The following is a 15,081-nucleotide window of genomic DNA, read 5'->3' as shown; positions in this document are numbered from 1 at the left end:
CTTCTTGTCCTTTCATTCATTACAGAGGGGAGCCTGTATGGTGTGGAAGTTTAGCCTCTGGACAGAGCAGGCGTTTCCCAAACTCGCTCTGGGGTTGTTGTTTTTTAACTTGCTCTCATGTTTACATTCTTCCTTCACCTTGCTAAAGTCTTCCTGCTGTCTTTTTCCTCTCCCTGGCAGGTGTGAAACTCCTGAGCAGAAGCAGAAGGTTCCCCTGTGTGTGCTGCGGAAAGAGAAGTCTCAGGAGGAAAAGCAGAAAGAGCTGTCAGAGAAAATTCGCCGGGAGCAGGAGAAGCTGGAGGCGCTGCAGGCAAGTCTGGACACTGGGCCCCCTGATCTGCAGTCTGTCTCATTCTTCGCCAGTGATGCTGTATATTCAGTTGTCTCTTTCAAGTGAGCTTCTTGTTGGAATGCATTCAGGTGGTGGCAGGGTCAAAGAATTACAGCCACTAACCACTAGGGTATTATATGGACAGCCAGTGTTCCCCTCCCCCCAGGATCTTGATCTGCTTTTGTGACCCCACCCCCAAATTTGAACTGGAAATTCTCCATTCATGGATAATTTTTGTTTCAGCCCTACACAGCAGCAAGTGTTGTGATTTGCATATGTAAACTGAGCCAGGAACAGATAGAACTTGTCTTGTCTTGAAGGTAGCACGATTTCCCATATTAATTCTCACTTTCGGCTACTGGTGTTGCATGTGTGTGCAAACCAGCCCCTTAGTTTGTAGCAATCTCAGTCTGAAAAGCATTGCCCCACCTCACATAGTGGGGCTTCACTGAGTCATCAGGTACTTAATACAATTTCTCAGGGATGAAGAGGGTCTGTGAGGTTTGCTAAGGAAGTAGGTTTGAAGCCAGCAGTGGCTGTTCTTAATGTCTTTGTTCCATCTGCTCTGCTCCAGAAAACGACTCCAATACGTTCCCAAGCTGACCTGCGGAAGCTGCCCTTGGAAGTCACCACCCGTCCAGCACTAGAGGTGAGTGCCACCCCTTCCATTGCTGCCTGTACACCTGCTCTCCGCACTTAGCCTGAGCTGACTTTGCCTTTTCTCTCCTCCTCCTTACAGAATTCAGACCCACCGAGTAGGCCACAGCGGCCACGCTCTCCCCCTCTGCCAGATGTGATTCGAAATGCCCCAAGCAAGCCTCCTGCCCCACTGACCACTTCCAGGTCCACTGGCCAGCAGAATAAGGGGCCCCCACCTCGGCCAGCCACCAGCAGCTCTAAGCCACAGAGTTCAGTCTCCAGGGAAGAAGCCAGGCTTTCCAATCACGTGGTGGTGACACCTGGGAGGTCCACATCCACCTCTGTCAGGCCTGCCTCCAAGCCTGCAGCAAGTGGCAGGGTGCCCCCTGCTCCTCTTCAGAACTCCAAGAACCACCACAGATCCCCCAGCCCAAGACCTGCAAAGGGACAGCTGTCGCTGAAGAAATCCCCTGTCGTGAAGCACCCCCAGGTGAGACACACCCCTCCTCTGTAAAAACCAATCAGATTCATTTATTATTACAGTCAACGGCCAGCATTAAGAAACCAGGATAAGAAACACATAGGATGTCCCTTCAGGGCATCTGGCTACTTTGAGAAAAGGATGCTGGACTAGATGGGCCTCCTCTAGCCTGATCCAGCAGGGTTGTTCTTATGTTCACCAACTTTGCTTTGTGGAAGGTCTCACATTTAATCTCCAGCATCTCTGGGTAATTGCCTCTGCCTAAAACTCTGGAGAGCTGCTTGCAGTCACTGTCAGCAAGTCTGAGCTTGATGGGTTCAGAATCAACATAAGGCCCCTTCCTGCCTTCACGTAGCTGCGTTGTGCCTCTGCCTTTTGGAAATGCAACCGCATGGTCCATGGAGCAATGCGTCTTCCTTGTGGTGGTTGAGTGCGTGTCTTAATCTCTGCAGGCTTCAGGTTCCCAGAAGAGAAGCATTAGCTCAATAGAGGATGAATTGGAAGAGGAAATTGGGCCAAGGAAAGAGAAGAGGAAACATGGGCGACACGTGACAGTGAAAGAAGAGAAGAAGGACACCAACGAGGTGGAGGTGGAAGTGAGTGAGACGTTTGCAAGTCTGATTTTGCCATTCAGAATCCCATAAAGTTGCTGTTCTTCGTCCCTATTCCATCCCCTCTGGAACTTTTGCCAAAATATGGACATCTATATTTTGGTGAAGTCAGTGAGTGAAAACTGTCTGGACAGACAGTTCTGACAGTCAGATCCAAGACGAGCAGCTAAACAAGCTGAATTTGTCCTCCCCTTAAACTCCTCAAGTGAAGGCTGCCAATTGATGGAGTGTATTATCGTGTCTTTCCTCTGCTTGAGCTCAGATATAGAACATGGAGATAAAATCCCCAATTGCCTCAATGTTCTGTATTTCATCTTAAGCACAGGTAGGATATGATAATGTGTTCCATCAAATGGCAGCCTTCACTCAGTTTCACAGCAAAAGCTATCAGATGTGTGTCTTTTGCAATTAGCAGAAGTGCCAAACCTGCTTTAAGATCACCTTTGTTTTTCTCATGACTTTAACTCCATTAAAATATCTGTCCATTGTTTGTCAAGTTTTGACTTACAGTTTCACCTGGAGTTGGGCATTTGATTTATCAAAAGAAATCCATTTCATTAAGTGGTTAAAACTTGTCATATAATTGGCAGGGATTTTAAGTGGAGTTCGGGTTATGAGAACAAGAAGGAAAGTAATCTTTAAAAGGTTTGATGCTTGTGTTAATGACAAAACCAAATTTGATTGCTCTTGTTATGAAACAATTACACGGCTAATTACATGGTCTCCTAAGTTCCAGTGCACTACCCAATCTAACCACTAGGCAATGACTTTCAGCAGTGATGACTCTTTGTGTTCCTGCCTGGAAATTCCTGCTTTGCTGTGCTGCTATAGCTTAACTGACTGCTTCAGGGCTAGTGAGCAATTTGCCCTGCATAACATCATAATTTAACTTGTAAAATCATCAGTACTTTTTCACACAGCGCAGAGTTAACTATAGAATTCGCTCTCTCAAGAAGCAGTGATGGCCACTGTCAGAGCTGCTCCCAGATCCTAGCTCACAGAGGATCACGCTAGCCAGCGTTCACTTTATAAAAGTCTTTATTGAGTTACAGTTTCCATTTCCAAGCTGCCGCGTGCAGCTCTACGTCTTATAAGCTAGACCGGCGAAGCTCCGTCTGAGTCTCCGCCCCCTGTACACCAACTTAATACCCTAGCCTTACTCCACCTTTTCCGCCTGACCGTTCTTCTCTGGGTCCCTCTGCCCCCCGTGGTCTCTTCCTTCCTGGACTCTTCTGACGCTGACCCCCCGGACCCTTCTGTCTCCTTGCGTCGGGCTTTAGGACCTGGCTCCCTTTCCGGGCTGCTTACTGCGCCGCCTTCCTGTGCATTTGAACTTGGCGCGCGCGCCCAACCTTCCACTTTCCGCTTGACCGTTTCTTCGCTCCCCGATGGAGGTGTGGCCACTCCTGACTCATGCCCTCCCCCCTGCTGCGAGCTGCCAGAGCTCGATACCTGGCGCCCTTCCTCTCCACTGCGCTCTGTTGGGGACGCTGGCCCCGATTTCCAACTGCTGCCCTCTGAACCCCCTCTGGACCCTTCTTCCTGGGGTGTCCCCCTAGGCTCCCCCCTTGCTCTGGCCACTGGCGCTCCTTTCTGTGAATCTTCTGATTCACTGGAAAGACTCGGAGATCTCGGGTCGTCGTCATCACTCATCTTTTCTTCGGACTCCTCCCCCTCGCTCTCTGTTTCCTCCCTTGCCCTCGCCTCTGCTCCTGAACCCCTGACATCCACCAACTTGGTTTGCTTTAAAAGAGGAGAAATTCACAAAGAATAATAGTTTTAAATTTAGTATTTTATTTATTATTATTTCTTGATAAGGCCATCAGTGGCTACTAGCTTCTGTCCACAGTTAGAGAATGACTGCTCTAGTCTTTTGTTCTAGGTGGCAAATGGCTGCAAGGCTATTGTGTTTAAGCAATATATTAACATTTTATTCCATAAGTACTGCTTATCCCCAGCCCAGAAAGTTGAGTGCAAATGAAAATGCCCACAGATAGTTTTTTGCTGAATTCTAAAGCTAGCTTTTTGTTGGGTCTTCTTTTAGTTAGTAAAGTACTCTATGCTGAGTCTCTCTTAACTCTGCTTTCAGCTCACAGACAGCGGAGGGGAAGATGATTTGGCAGAACTGAAGAGGGCACAGAAAGGTAAGAAATAAGTCGCTTGGTCTCTGCACCTACTTGATTCTTCCAGGGGAGCAAAATGGTGCATGTATTGAACACCATGATGACTGCAGGTTTGGGGCAGATCTGTTCTACATCCATTAAGATTATAGTCCAGGTTAAAGCAAAACCACCTGGCTTCAAATACAGCCACTGTGACTAACCCTTAAACCTGCATAATAATGAATGGGACCAAGCTGTATCTCTTTCTGGCACATAAAGCGATGTAATTTCCATGGGATGCTGTTTCTGGATTAAACAAAAGATTTGAACCTCAATCCTGTTTGAAAGCAGTTGCTTGCTTTGAAAACAGATGCCTAATGCAAGATTTTCTGCCCTTCTGTGCCCCTCAGATAAAGGACTCCACGTGGAAGTCCGAGTGAACAAGGAGTGGTTCACTGGCCGAGTTACATGTGTGGAGGCGGGCAAGAAAGGTATCCGCTGGAAAGTGAAGTTTGACTATGTCCCGACAGATACCACCCCAAGAGATCGCTGGTAATTTGTGTGTGTGTGTGTGTGTGTGTGTGTGTAGAATCATAGAATTGTAGTGGTGGAAGGGACAACAAGGGCCATCTTGACCAGCCCCCTGCAATGTAGGAATCACAGCTATATTGGGATGCAGGGGCTGTGGTAGCTGCTGCCTCTAGCACAGTGTATAGACAGGGAAAGGGAAATGAATGCCAGCCAGTATTGGTCTTCACTATGTAAAGCAAATCTTCGGTACCCAGGGAATGGCTGTCAGCACATCAGTTTGCCGTGGGGAGGCAGCAAAGACTGTTACTCAGGTCTTTAGAATGGCAAGGATTCCTTGTGATGTGTCTGTTGCTCCCTTCAGGGTCGAGAAAAACAGCAAGGATGTTCGACTCATGAAGCCTCCTTCACCAGAACTGCGAACGCCAGACACTCAAGAGCAAGAGAAGGAAGACCTTGCGCCTGAGCCCTCTACCTCGGAGTGCGTCCGGACTGAGCCGGACACCACCGCTTCCAGCAACAGCCATGAGACTGTAGACTTACTAGCTCAATCTCTCCGGTGAGCCTCTTTGCTAAGCAGCTTTATAGATGCCAGCTTAATTCTGGACTCCTGCTTTGGCTTTTAACACCCTGTTGCCAGTGTGATGTTCTTACTGTATCTGACCTGTTACCTGCTGTAGAGTTTCTTTTGTTGGGACAGAGAAAGTGCCCAACGTGTTAATATTCTGTGCCTGAGCAATCTAAACTCCGCAGCCTGTGCCAATGCAAATTGAGCAACTTTGCATAATTTATTCTGCCTTTGTTGTGGTTCCACCAGGCATTGCCCCCACCATCTTTGGAAGCATATCTTCAGAATCACAAGGAGCAGAAACTCGGTGTATTAATGAAAAGGGAGGCGGGGAGAATAAGCTGTTCAAGAAGATGAACTTTGTACTCTGTAAAATATTCTGTGTTCTCCAAATTGTAATGCACACATAGCCTTGCTCTTCTTAGCATGCTTGTTTTTGTTTGGGCAGGAATTGCTTGCGGTACTTCTTGCCCCCAAATTTCCCCATCTCCAAGAATGACCTGAGTGCCATGAATTTGGAAGAGTTGGCTGCTTTCCCTCTGGTAAGTCCTGTGCTTACAAGTGGAGGCAAGACCTGAGCTGGTGGCTGCTCTTGCTACATTCTTAGCTTCTGCACCAGTTGTTCCCTGTTTGGGGGGGGGCACAGCCCACTTGGTTCCATGAACTCCTCTCCAGTGCCCAAATACCCAACCCTATAAAAAAGCATTATTCAGAATAGCAGTTTGCATGACCCACTGAGGAAGATAATCACAAAATAAAATCCAGCAAAGAATGGTTACACATTCTTGCTCTTGAAAACATAACGGTGAAGGAAATTTATAACAAAAATATCCATACATAACTCAGTTTACCAGACATGCACAAACCTTCACCTACCACAGATGCACAGTAACTAATTTATATGAAAACCAATAGCTGTCTTCTGACTTGTGACAATACAGAATTGTAAATATAAATGTGACCAAAGGAAATAGCTTTGAAAGTGATGAGCAATAAAACTTTAAATATGAAGCAAGGAAGGTGTTTGCTCTAGGCTCAATTGCAAATAAGCATTCAATGCACTTAGGGGGAGCACCTCCAGCACCCCCGTGCCTCCCTGTTGTCTCATTAGCGCCCACCTAGGTAAACATCTCCAGGGGGTGGTACCAGAAACTTTGAGAACCACTCCTCTATACTTTGCCAGCTGCCAGTTTTTAGAGGGGCAGGTTGCTGCCCTTTTAACTCAGTGTCGCATCGACTTTAGTGAGACATTTTCTGGAGCTAGTGGTTATGATATCACCATAATTGTAACCTTTTATAATGTATATAAAGTGCCTAAATTAGGAGCCGAACCCTCAGATTATAATTTGAATGTGCCACAAAGGGGAGAGAAAAGGGTTGCCTGACACCTTTTGTGCAAGCGTTTAAAATAAATGAGACCCTTTTGGGATGTGAACAGCTCTTGTCTTTTTCCAGACACCTTTTAGCCAGCAGAGGGCAGCAGACTGCAGGGGTGGAAGGCAGCTCTTACTTAATAGCAAATGCAGAGGCTTCCACTGTCAAATTGACAGTTTAACTCCAATTATTTTTTTTTTTTTTTTTGCCTTCTGGCAAACATGGATATTATTTAAGAGAAAGAAAGACAGACAGACAGACATAATTTCGCAGCAAAAGATTGCAGTGTATCTACATCCTCAGACAAGAGCCTTGTGGCACTCTGCCACAAGTGAGGGTGAGGGAAGGAAACAGACACTTTGGCTACATCCACACTGTTACTCCTCTTCACAGACCTTCATTTCCCAGAGTTCTCTGGGAAGAGATAGTGATTGTTAAATCTCTCTAGGAATTATACCTCTCTGAGGGGAACAGGGATCTCATAACTCTCAGACCCTTTAACAAACTACAGTTCCCAGGATGCTTTGGGGGGAAGCCATGACACTTAAAAGTGGTATGATACAGCTTTAAATGTATGGTGTGAGTGTGGCCTCCCACTGTGTAAGGACATATTGCAACAATACATGTGGCTTTTCTTGAAGCTCCTAGAACAGACTCTCTTGTGTCTTGCCTCCCTGCAGAAAGAATATTTCAAGCAGTACGAGAAGGGGCTGAAAAATTTATGCAACTCCTACCAGACTCAAGCTAATGCCCAGGCCAAAGCCTCTGAGGAGAAGCTTCACATCCAAGAACAGAAGCTCATAGAGACAAAAGAGAAACTCCAGAAGCTAAGGACTAACATAGTATCACTGCTCAAAAAAGTCCAAGAGGTGAGTGAGGCCCCAGCCAGAATTGCAAAAAACTGGAAATGTTTTTTCATTATGACTTTTTTATTTAAATGTAAATTATCCAAGAAGTTTGGTTGCATCTACTCTGCTGTACAGAACACATATTTATATTGCTATTCTACATATTTTCTTGTTATTTCCCTCTTCGTTCTGGCTACAAGGAAATATATGAGTATGGAAACAAATTTCTTAATCACAAAAATACAACAGACAGAATCTTGCAGATTCTGCAGAATCTCAAAAATCTGAGCATGTTTTTAACCTGGTGTCTTCCAGATGTTTTCAGCTACGACTCACATCAGCGCCAGCTAGCAAGTAGTCACCCTACTGTATCAAGTGCTTTCTCATAGGCATTGAACTATTATTTCCCTTTGCTGGTTTCAGGACATTGATTTCAGTACAGATGACGAACTGGATGCATACATTGAGGACCTGATCACGAGGGGAGACTGACCAGCCAATTGGATTCCAACACCCGTGTGAAGTCGGTTCCCTGGAAAATCCCAGAGTGATGTGTAGAGAAGTGTGGCTGAGGACATTAGACGCTGTATTGTATTAGTGTGCAATGGAGTACAACTTGTTCTTAAGCCCTTTTTTTTTACATATGTAACAGAAGTGCTGTTGAAGGTTATTAGCCTTTTGTTTATAAATATTTTGGAAAAAACAACAACCTGTAATAGTAGTAATAATAATAATAATAATAGCACAAAACCCAATGCATTGCTTGGTGCAAAGGATTGATCTGTGGCCTCTGTTAAGCTTAAGATATGTGGTGGGTTGTGCCTGTTACGAAGAAGTACAGTGGAGCTTATAAAACGTGCTGCTGGCACAAGGGCAACCCTGCCACTTTGTCACCTGTGGGTGTCTCTTTACAGGAAGAAGCCACAAACTACAAGCCTCACAGCCAGAAAGCGTTCCTTGTGCAGTAGAGGGAGAGCAAACCTCTGCTGACAGAGGGTGTGTAGCTCAACCCAAAAAAGGGCTTGGGGCTGAGCGTCAGTAGGTCTTTAAACTTGTGCTGATACCATGGAGGCGTTGATCAGCGTTAAACCTTAGGTACCGTGTCATACCATCTTCAGCATGGCAGCAATAAGCTTGAAAGAGCAGATTCTCTCTTTTAGGATGCCTTGGGGAGGGGGGGTCAGGGAGCTTTTAACACTCTTCTGTGTATTACAGGGAGAAAGAGCTCCTGCCACCTTAGTTCTGTGATCATAAAGAGGGGCCACAGCTCAGCAGTAGAGTTCGTGCATATGGTCCTGGTATCTTCAGTTAAAGGTGAGATGTCTGGGAGTAACCCAGGGTTTAAGTCCTTGGGGAAACTGCTGCTCCTGCATCAGGTGGCATCTTTCTGGCCAAGCTTGGCTAACCTTTGCTTGCAAATCGGCTGCTTCCACATTGTTGAGTCTGAGACCCAAGCGCTTTGCTAGATTACCAGTTCTCTGAGGTACTACTCTGTCCTTTTAAAGAATGTAACCAGTTCTGTCCTTTATACGAAGAGGTAAGACCAAAAGCATTAGCTAGAGCACAGTTGCATTAATAAGGCTGGCATTTACAGCATCACTTCAAGACAGATTTTATGGGGTTGCTGAATGATCACACAGGTCAGTGTGTTATTCTCACAGTGAAATGGGTCTCTCAGAAAGGGTTGCAAGAATGATGTCTTCCAGCACTTGGCAATTTCCAGTAGTTTGGGGTGGTAGTGTATTTTAAGAAGCTACTGTTCCAACCCATTAAAAAAAACCAACTCTGGACAAGGAGGCCTTTTGCAGTCTAAACACAGCTGACTGTGCAGTCTCTCAATAACAGCAGAGCTCAATAGAATTTAGGGAAAATTTGGGACTCAAAATATACTCTCCCCTTTTTGCTGCCATTTCTCTTTCTTGAAAAATAAATAATAAACTTCAATATCAAGCCAAAAAAACAGGAAAAGAGGCTCTGTCTCTGAGGACTCCCCAGCAAGTGTACTACCGTGGCAAACTGAGCTGACCCTTGCAGCTGCTGCAAGCATCTAAGAAACGTTAGGAAAAAATAATCTCTTCCTCAGTTTTGATTAAGACAGTGACAACACTTTGCAGCCGTTCCCAGAGGGACCATCCCCGAGAAGGGAAGTGGGCCCTCCCCCCCCCCCTTTTCTATAGAATTGTGCAGAGAGACTTCAACCTCCAGACGGATGCTTCCTGCAGAGTGGCCGATTCAATCATGCTGTTAAGGTGGACGAAAACAAGACCCTCACCTGTGCCCCATACTAAATACGGAAAATGTTTGAAGTGATTGAGAGTTGGCTTGCCTTGAAGCAGGTGGGCTCGGGGGAGTGGAGAGGAAATAAACAGCTTGTGTGTGCAAAGTGATAGGGAGACATGAAATCATGCAGTGCTACATCTGTCTTTCCAGAAAAAGAGATAAACAGCAACTCCTGCTTTGTTATTTTCCAAGGAGGAACGGGGACCTCCCATAGGTTCACGTCAGCAGAGAATTACTCGTTATTCATTAGTTTATATACTGCTTAAATGCCAGATGGCTTCTGAGTAGTTTTTGTCAAAGAATCAGCATTGGAAGGGACCCTGAAGTTCATTTACCACCTCCTGCAATAAGGTGGTACCTTGGTTGTCGGAACGGCTTGGCTCCCGAACAAATCAGCTCCCAAATGCCGCAAACCCGGAAGAGAGTGTTGCGGTTTGCGAACGTTTTTTGGAAGCTGAATGTCCGACGGGGCTTCCAATTGAGTGCAGGAAGCTCCTGCAGCCAATTGGAAGCTGTGCCTTGGTTTTTGAACTGTTTCGGGAGTCAAATGGACTCTCAGAATGGACTAAATTCTAGAACCAAGGTACCACTGTACAGGAATGCACATATAGGGATCGAACCTGCAACCTTGGTGTTATCAGAGTCACGCTCTAGCCAACAGAGCTATCTATAAAATCAATTCCGAGATCCATGCACATTTGAAATACCCAATAACCATTTTGTCAAAGCATTAAAACATCCTTAATTTTAAAAGCATTACAATTAAATAACATCAGAAGTGCAAGTGCAGGCTTCCCTAAACAGATGCGTCTTCAGGAGCCAGTGACATGCAAATATGGATGGAGGTGGTGTATTTCAGCAGGGAGGGCATTCCAACCACACTACAGCCACCAATGAAGACCTAGTTCTTTGTTGCCACAGACTGATAATGTCAGGCTGTGGTAGAACTGACTGGGTTTCTGTCTGGTGGTCATAGTGCCCTGGTGGACTAGTTCCACAGATCAAATTTTTTTTAGTGCAAACTAGTTCTAATGGTATGTCAGGGCCTAGCTATGACTTCAGCATCGTGAGGTGGTGACGCTTAGCCAGAATTTGGGTACATATTTATATTTTAATTCACTGGGTCACTAGCATGATTATGATCTGTCATTTTGTTTATATGTGTTTCTGCCTCGCCTCCTTTCATGGACCTCAAAAGCGATGCAGAGAGGTTTGCTGGCCCATTCCACCCTGGGCACTCGTCAGAGGCTTCAGCAAGCGAGGAATGTCTTGTACTGTTTTCCACCTGGGCCCTCAAATATTGCAAAGATCTGGTAAAGGAACAGACTGGAGACTTGTTTCCTATCTAATACATAACGGACAAAAAGAATGACACACGCTGGAGAAGAAAGGCAGGCTTTAGACAGGTGTCCTTTACAATATGACTTGCTGCAATGCCTGCAGTGGGAGTCTCCCAGTTGGTCCCGTCCAGACTGGGGCGCAGAGCCCTTACGTCCCTTTGCACCCCTATTGCAGCAACCAGGTGGGGAAAGGCATTGATGGAGTCAAGGGGTGTGTGTGAAGGAAATAGAAGTACTTATTTTGCAAAATTCATATCCCATCCTTCAGCCCTTAAAATGCCCTCATACAGATTCAGCAGAAATGTTACTTCATGCCTGCTCTGTAAGTCCTTCCTTCTGTAAGGAACAGTGTTTTCCTTTCACTTGCACGGTGCTTTTATTATTTATTATTTTATGTTCCCAGGAACGACAAAAGTACAGCAGTTACATTCGCAGCATGTTAAAGATCACGGATCAGAGCAAAGCAGAAGATAAGGATGAGAATAAGGATTTGCAAAACAAGGCTTTAGTGCAGGTGTGGGGAACCTTTGGCCTCCCATCAGCCCCAGAAAACATGGCCAATTAGCAGCCTCTGGACTGGACAGCCAAGCATTGCCCACACCTGCTTTAGTTGCTCATGAGAAAGGGGTGATATGGGCTACGTCTTGGGAAGATTTAACCAGTGGGAACTTAGATCACAGGTGCAATAAAGCATGGCAAACTGCTTTCACTGAAAGAAGAAGACCCTGCTGGATCAGGCCAGTGGCTCTTCTAGTCCAGCATCCTGTTCTCGCAGTGGCCACCCAGACGTCCGCAAGCAGAAGGGCGGGGAGGAAAACATGGGACCCAATTACAGCCGCGTGCTCCGGTTTTATTATTTGCACAGATGGGAGTATGAGCAACTGAGGAGCCATGCAATTAGCTGAGATTGTAGGTAGCTGCATCTGCCTCTAAAGACCATCCTAACTGCCGTCGCTGCAAGCTGAAAGACAAATGCACAATCACTAGTTGATTGATTCCCTTTTGTAGGCTTCCCCAGCTGGGCCTTGCTGCTAAGACACACATGCACACTCACTCTCTCCTACCATCATCACTGTACCCTATTTTACAGAGGCTGCTCTGTCCTGGCAAGGAGGTGCAGCTGCTAAGAACAGCCCTTGAACTGATGAAATAGCCCCCCCCCCAACCTATTGATAAGACGGGCAAATAAAGCCATTTATTGTCCGCAAATGGCAGAGTCCCCCAGAACCTGAGCTCGGCAGCAGCCTTTTCTGAAGGTAATTCTCCCCACCAACCACCCTGCTTTCTGCTCCAAGCTGCCCCATCACCACAGCAACCTCGGGTGAAGCTGGCGGTATCTTTGCCTCCTGCCAGACATCTGGGCCGGCCGTGTCATTGAGGTTCCTTGCGGAGATAAGCAAAGATTTCTTCCTTTTTCCTACCGACCCCTCCTCCCCTCTCTGCAGCTGTCTGGGACCCTGGGCTTTTCCTCCGCCGGCAAGAAAGCCTCAGCTGCTGATGTTTTCACCCATGCCAGGAGGGGAGGGAGCTGCGCAGCCCCCCCTTACCCAAACCAGATTTCCTACTTCATTTTGGACACTGGTGCCTTGTTGCACCCCCTTTAAATTCTGGCGTTCCACCTCAGCTCCCTTGGGAAGATGCAGCTCAGACAAGAAAGGCATGCAGGTGTTTCACGGGGCAGGGTTCCCAGGGAGGCAGCGTCCGAGGCCTGTTCAGTGCTCTCTTCTTGACATACAAGGGAATGCCTGAACGTCTCAATAAACAACATTTGTTTTCTATCACGTAGGTATGAATGAATTTTAAAAAGTTTACCACCAACAACAAAAATGGTCTGTGGTGGCCAGTGGAATGTACAGCGATCTTCATGTGGCTTTGCAACATCATTAGTTGTGCAGTATAGTTAGTTCCATAATGTGTTAATTCTCAGTGTGATGTTGGGATGGTGAGACGAATGGCGGAGTTTTTGGAGGAAGATGAATGCAGCAGAAAGGAAAAGGTGCTGCATGCGACAGGTACAGGGCAGAATGGGATATGATGCCAGCACTGCCCACGATTTGGTTGCACGCAAGCTGGCAGGCAGGTGGGAACGACATCCCATTCACCACAATGGACTGGCCTTCACTGCTGAATTGACCCCTCCAACACAAAATCCATTCACTTAACTTAGAAATGTTGCATGCCAGAGAGAAAGGTGTCTTCCCTGACATGTGGCATTTGTCCACAGCCAGCTTTGCGGATCATGTGGCCAGCATGACTAAACTGCTTCTGATGCAATGGGACACTGTGATGGAAACCAGAGCGCATGGAAACGCCGTTTACCTTCCCGCCAGAGCAGTACCTATTTATCTACTTGCACAGATGTGCTTTCAAACTGCTAAGTTGGCAGGAGCTGGGACAGAACAACAGGAGCTTACCCCCTTCGCAGGGATTTGAACCACTGACCTGATTGGCAAGCTCAAGAGGCTCAGTGGTTTAGACCACAGCACCACCTGTGTCCCTGTTAAAATACATACAGTACTGCCTATGCAAAAGCAATACAAATAAAGACAAATTGTGACCAGTTAGAGCTGAGACATGAGGGCTGTTTTGGGGGGAAGTGGGAGGGGACCTGACAAATGGGCCATGGTGGGTGTGGGAGGGATGCTCTGATCTTAGGTAGCAAAGGTGTTAATAGGCACTGGGGGGGTGCTTGGGAGTGAGAATCTAAGATCAATGACTTGAATTATCCTCCCCTATGTCTCCTCAGTGAGTAAAGAAAACAGAGGGCAGGGAGGGCAAACAGATAAGGCACAGGAGGAAGGAAAAGCTTGTTGTCTTCATCCCCTGCCCATCTCCCCACAGGAGTGCAGGGAGGAAGGATTTGGAGCTGATATTTTTTTACAGAAAGACATTCTTGCTGGTATAACCAGCATCTGGTATAACCAGATGAAGGTTTCATTTTGGAATAATAAATTTTTAGAGTAGTTTTTACAGGTATATCAAAAATTACTGATTTGATTATACTGTTAGAAATACATAGATGATTATGAAATTATTGTGAGGTTTAATAAGTTAACTGTTTATATTTGGGCAACTTTTCTACTGTACTTTATTGGAAGGAGAAAAATAACCACTTCCTTAATAACAATTTAAACAATTTATTTTACTAAAACATTATAGCATATGTATCCATGTTAGTGAACGCATGTGGTTAAACAATTTTTAAAAAACAACAACCATAGACTGGGTTTTACCACACATGAAAAACTTAAAACAAATCCTTATTTCCTGATGAATAGCCTTTGGACTATAATGTAACTTAAATAGAAAACTATCTTTAGAAAGATTTCTCCTACAAAAGCATTTTATTTTAAAAATCCAATTTAATTTTTTTAAAAAATCTGATTTAAATTTTAAAAAATCCTATTTTTTTTAAAAAAAAATCATTGCTTTTTATCCAACCTGCCCTTTATGGAACAGAGCCCTTGCACTAATCACAGATCCTGAGTCAAATTAAATCCTGCAGCTGAAAACCCCAGCAGAGTACTCCAGGTCCAGTAGCTGGGCAAATCTTTTCAATGACACTTTCCCTCATCTGCCCAATTTCCTTATATTGAATTCAGTTCTCCACATTCCTACATCAGTTTGAGATTCGATGAAAATTTGTCTGCATTTTCTCTTAATACACGTGTTTACACAAAGCAACTTCTCCAAATATAATTCACGTTTGTGAGCTATTTTCACCGCTATGTGCACACTTTATCCTATCAAATGCATTTTTGCACACATTACCAAACTGTAGAACTGCACTGGAAAATTTGGAGCAGGGCAGGTTTTGAAGGACGGTTGTGTTTTGGTTCTCATATTGTTCTGGAAAGTGTGGTTTAGGTAGATTCAGCTTTAAATGTGAATTGAATCAAACTTCTCCCTCCCCCATCCCTACCTGGTTCTATCTCGGATGGTGCATTCCTTAGTCTGGGTGGGGGACGCTCCTACCTCC

The 15,081-nt window shown here is 45.5% G+C and overlaps 1 protein-coding gene across 2 annotated transcripts in view; it reads left to right on the top strand.

Annotated features, from left to right (window-relative positions):
• MORC2 (MORC family CW-type zinc finger 2) overlaps nt 1–8,237 on the top strand; it is a 54,529-nt gene extending 46,292 nt beyond the window's left edge. For both annotated transcript variants that reach the window (XM_083478504.1, XM_083478503.1), the window contains 10 exons: nt 181–310; nt 906–980; nt 1,071–1,460; nt 1,904–2,047; nt 4,152–4,206; nt 4,575–4,716; nt 5,057–5,251; nt 5,709–5,802; nt 7,315–7,503; nt 7,906–8,237. In XM_083478504.1, the coding sequence (XP_083334630.1) occupies nt 181–310; nt 906–980; nt 1,071–1,460; nt 1,904–2,047; nt 4,152–4,206; nt 4,575–4,716; nt 5,057–5,251; nt 5,709–5,802; nt 7,315–7,503; nt 7,906–7,974 (1,483 nt within the window). In that variant the 3' untranslated portion in view covers nt 7,975–8,237. The remainder of the gene's footprint in view (nt 1–180; nt 311–905; nt 981–1,070; nt 1,461–1,903; nt 2,048–4,151; nt 4,207–4,574; nt 4,717–5,056; nt 5,252–5,708; nt 5,803–7,314; nt 7,504–7,905) is intronic.
• Nucleotides 8,238–15,081: the final 6,844 nt, after the last annotated feature.

This window comes from Podarcis liolepis, assembly GCF_965112155.1.
Source record: "Podarcis liolepis genome assembly, chromosome: 15".
In the NCBI taxonomy this organism is placed as follows: domain Eukaryota; kingdom Metazoa; phylum Chordata; class Lepidosauria; order Squamata; family Lacertidae; genus Podarcis; species Podarcis liolepis.
Note: the sequence above shows the minus strand (reverse complement) of the source record. Positions and strands in the feature narration are given on the sequence as shown.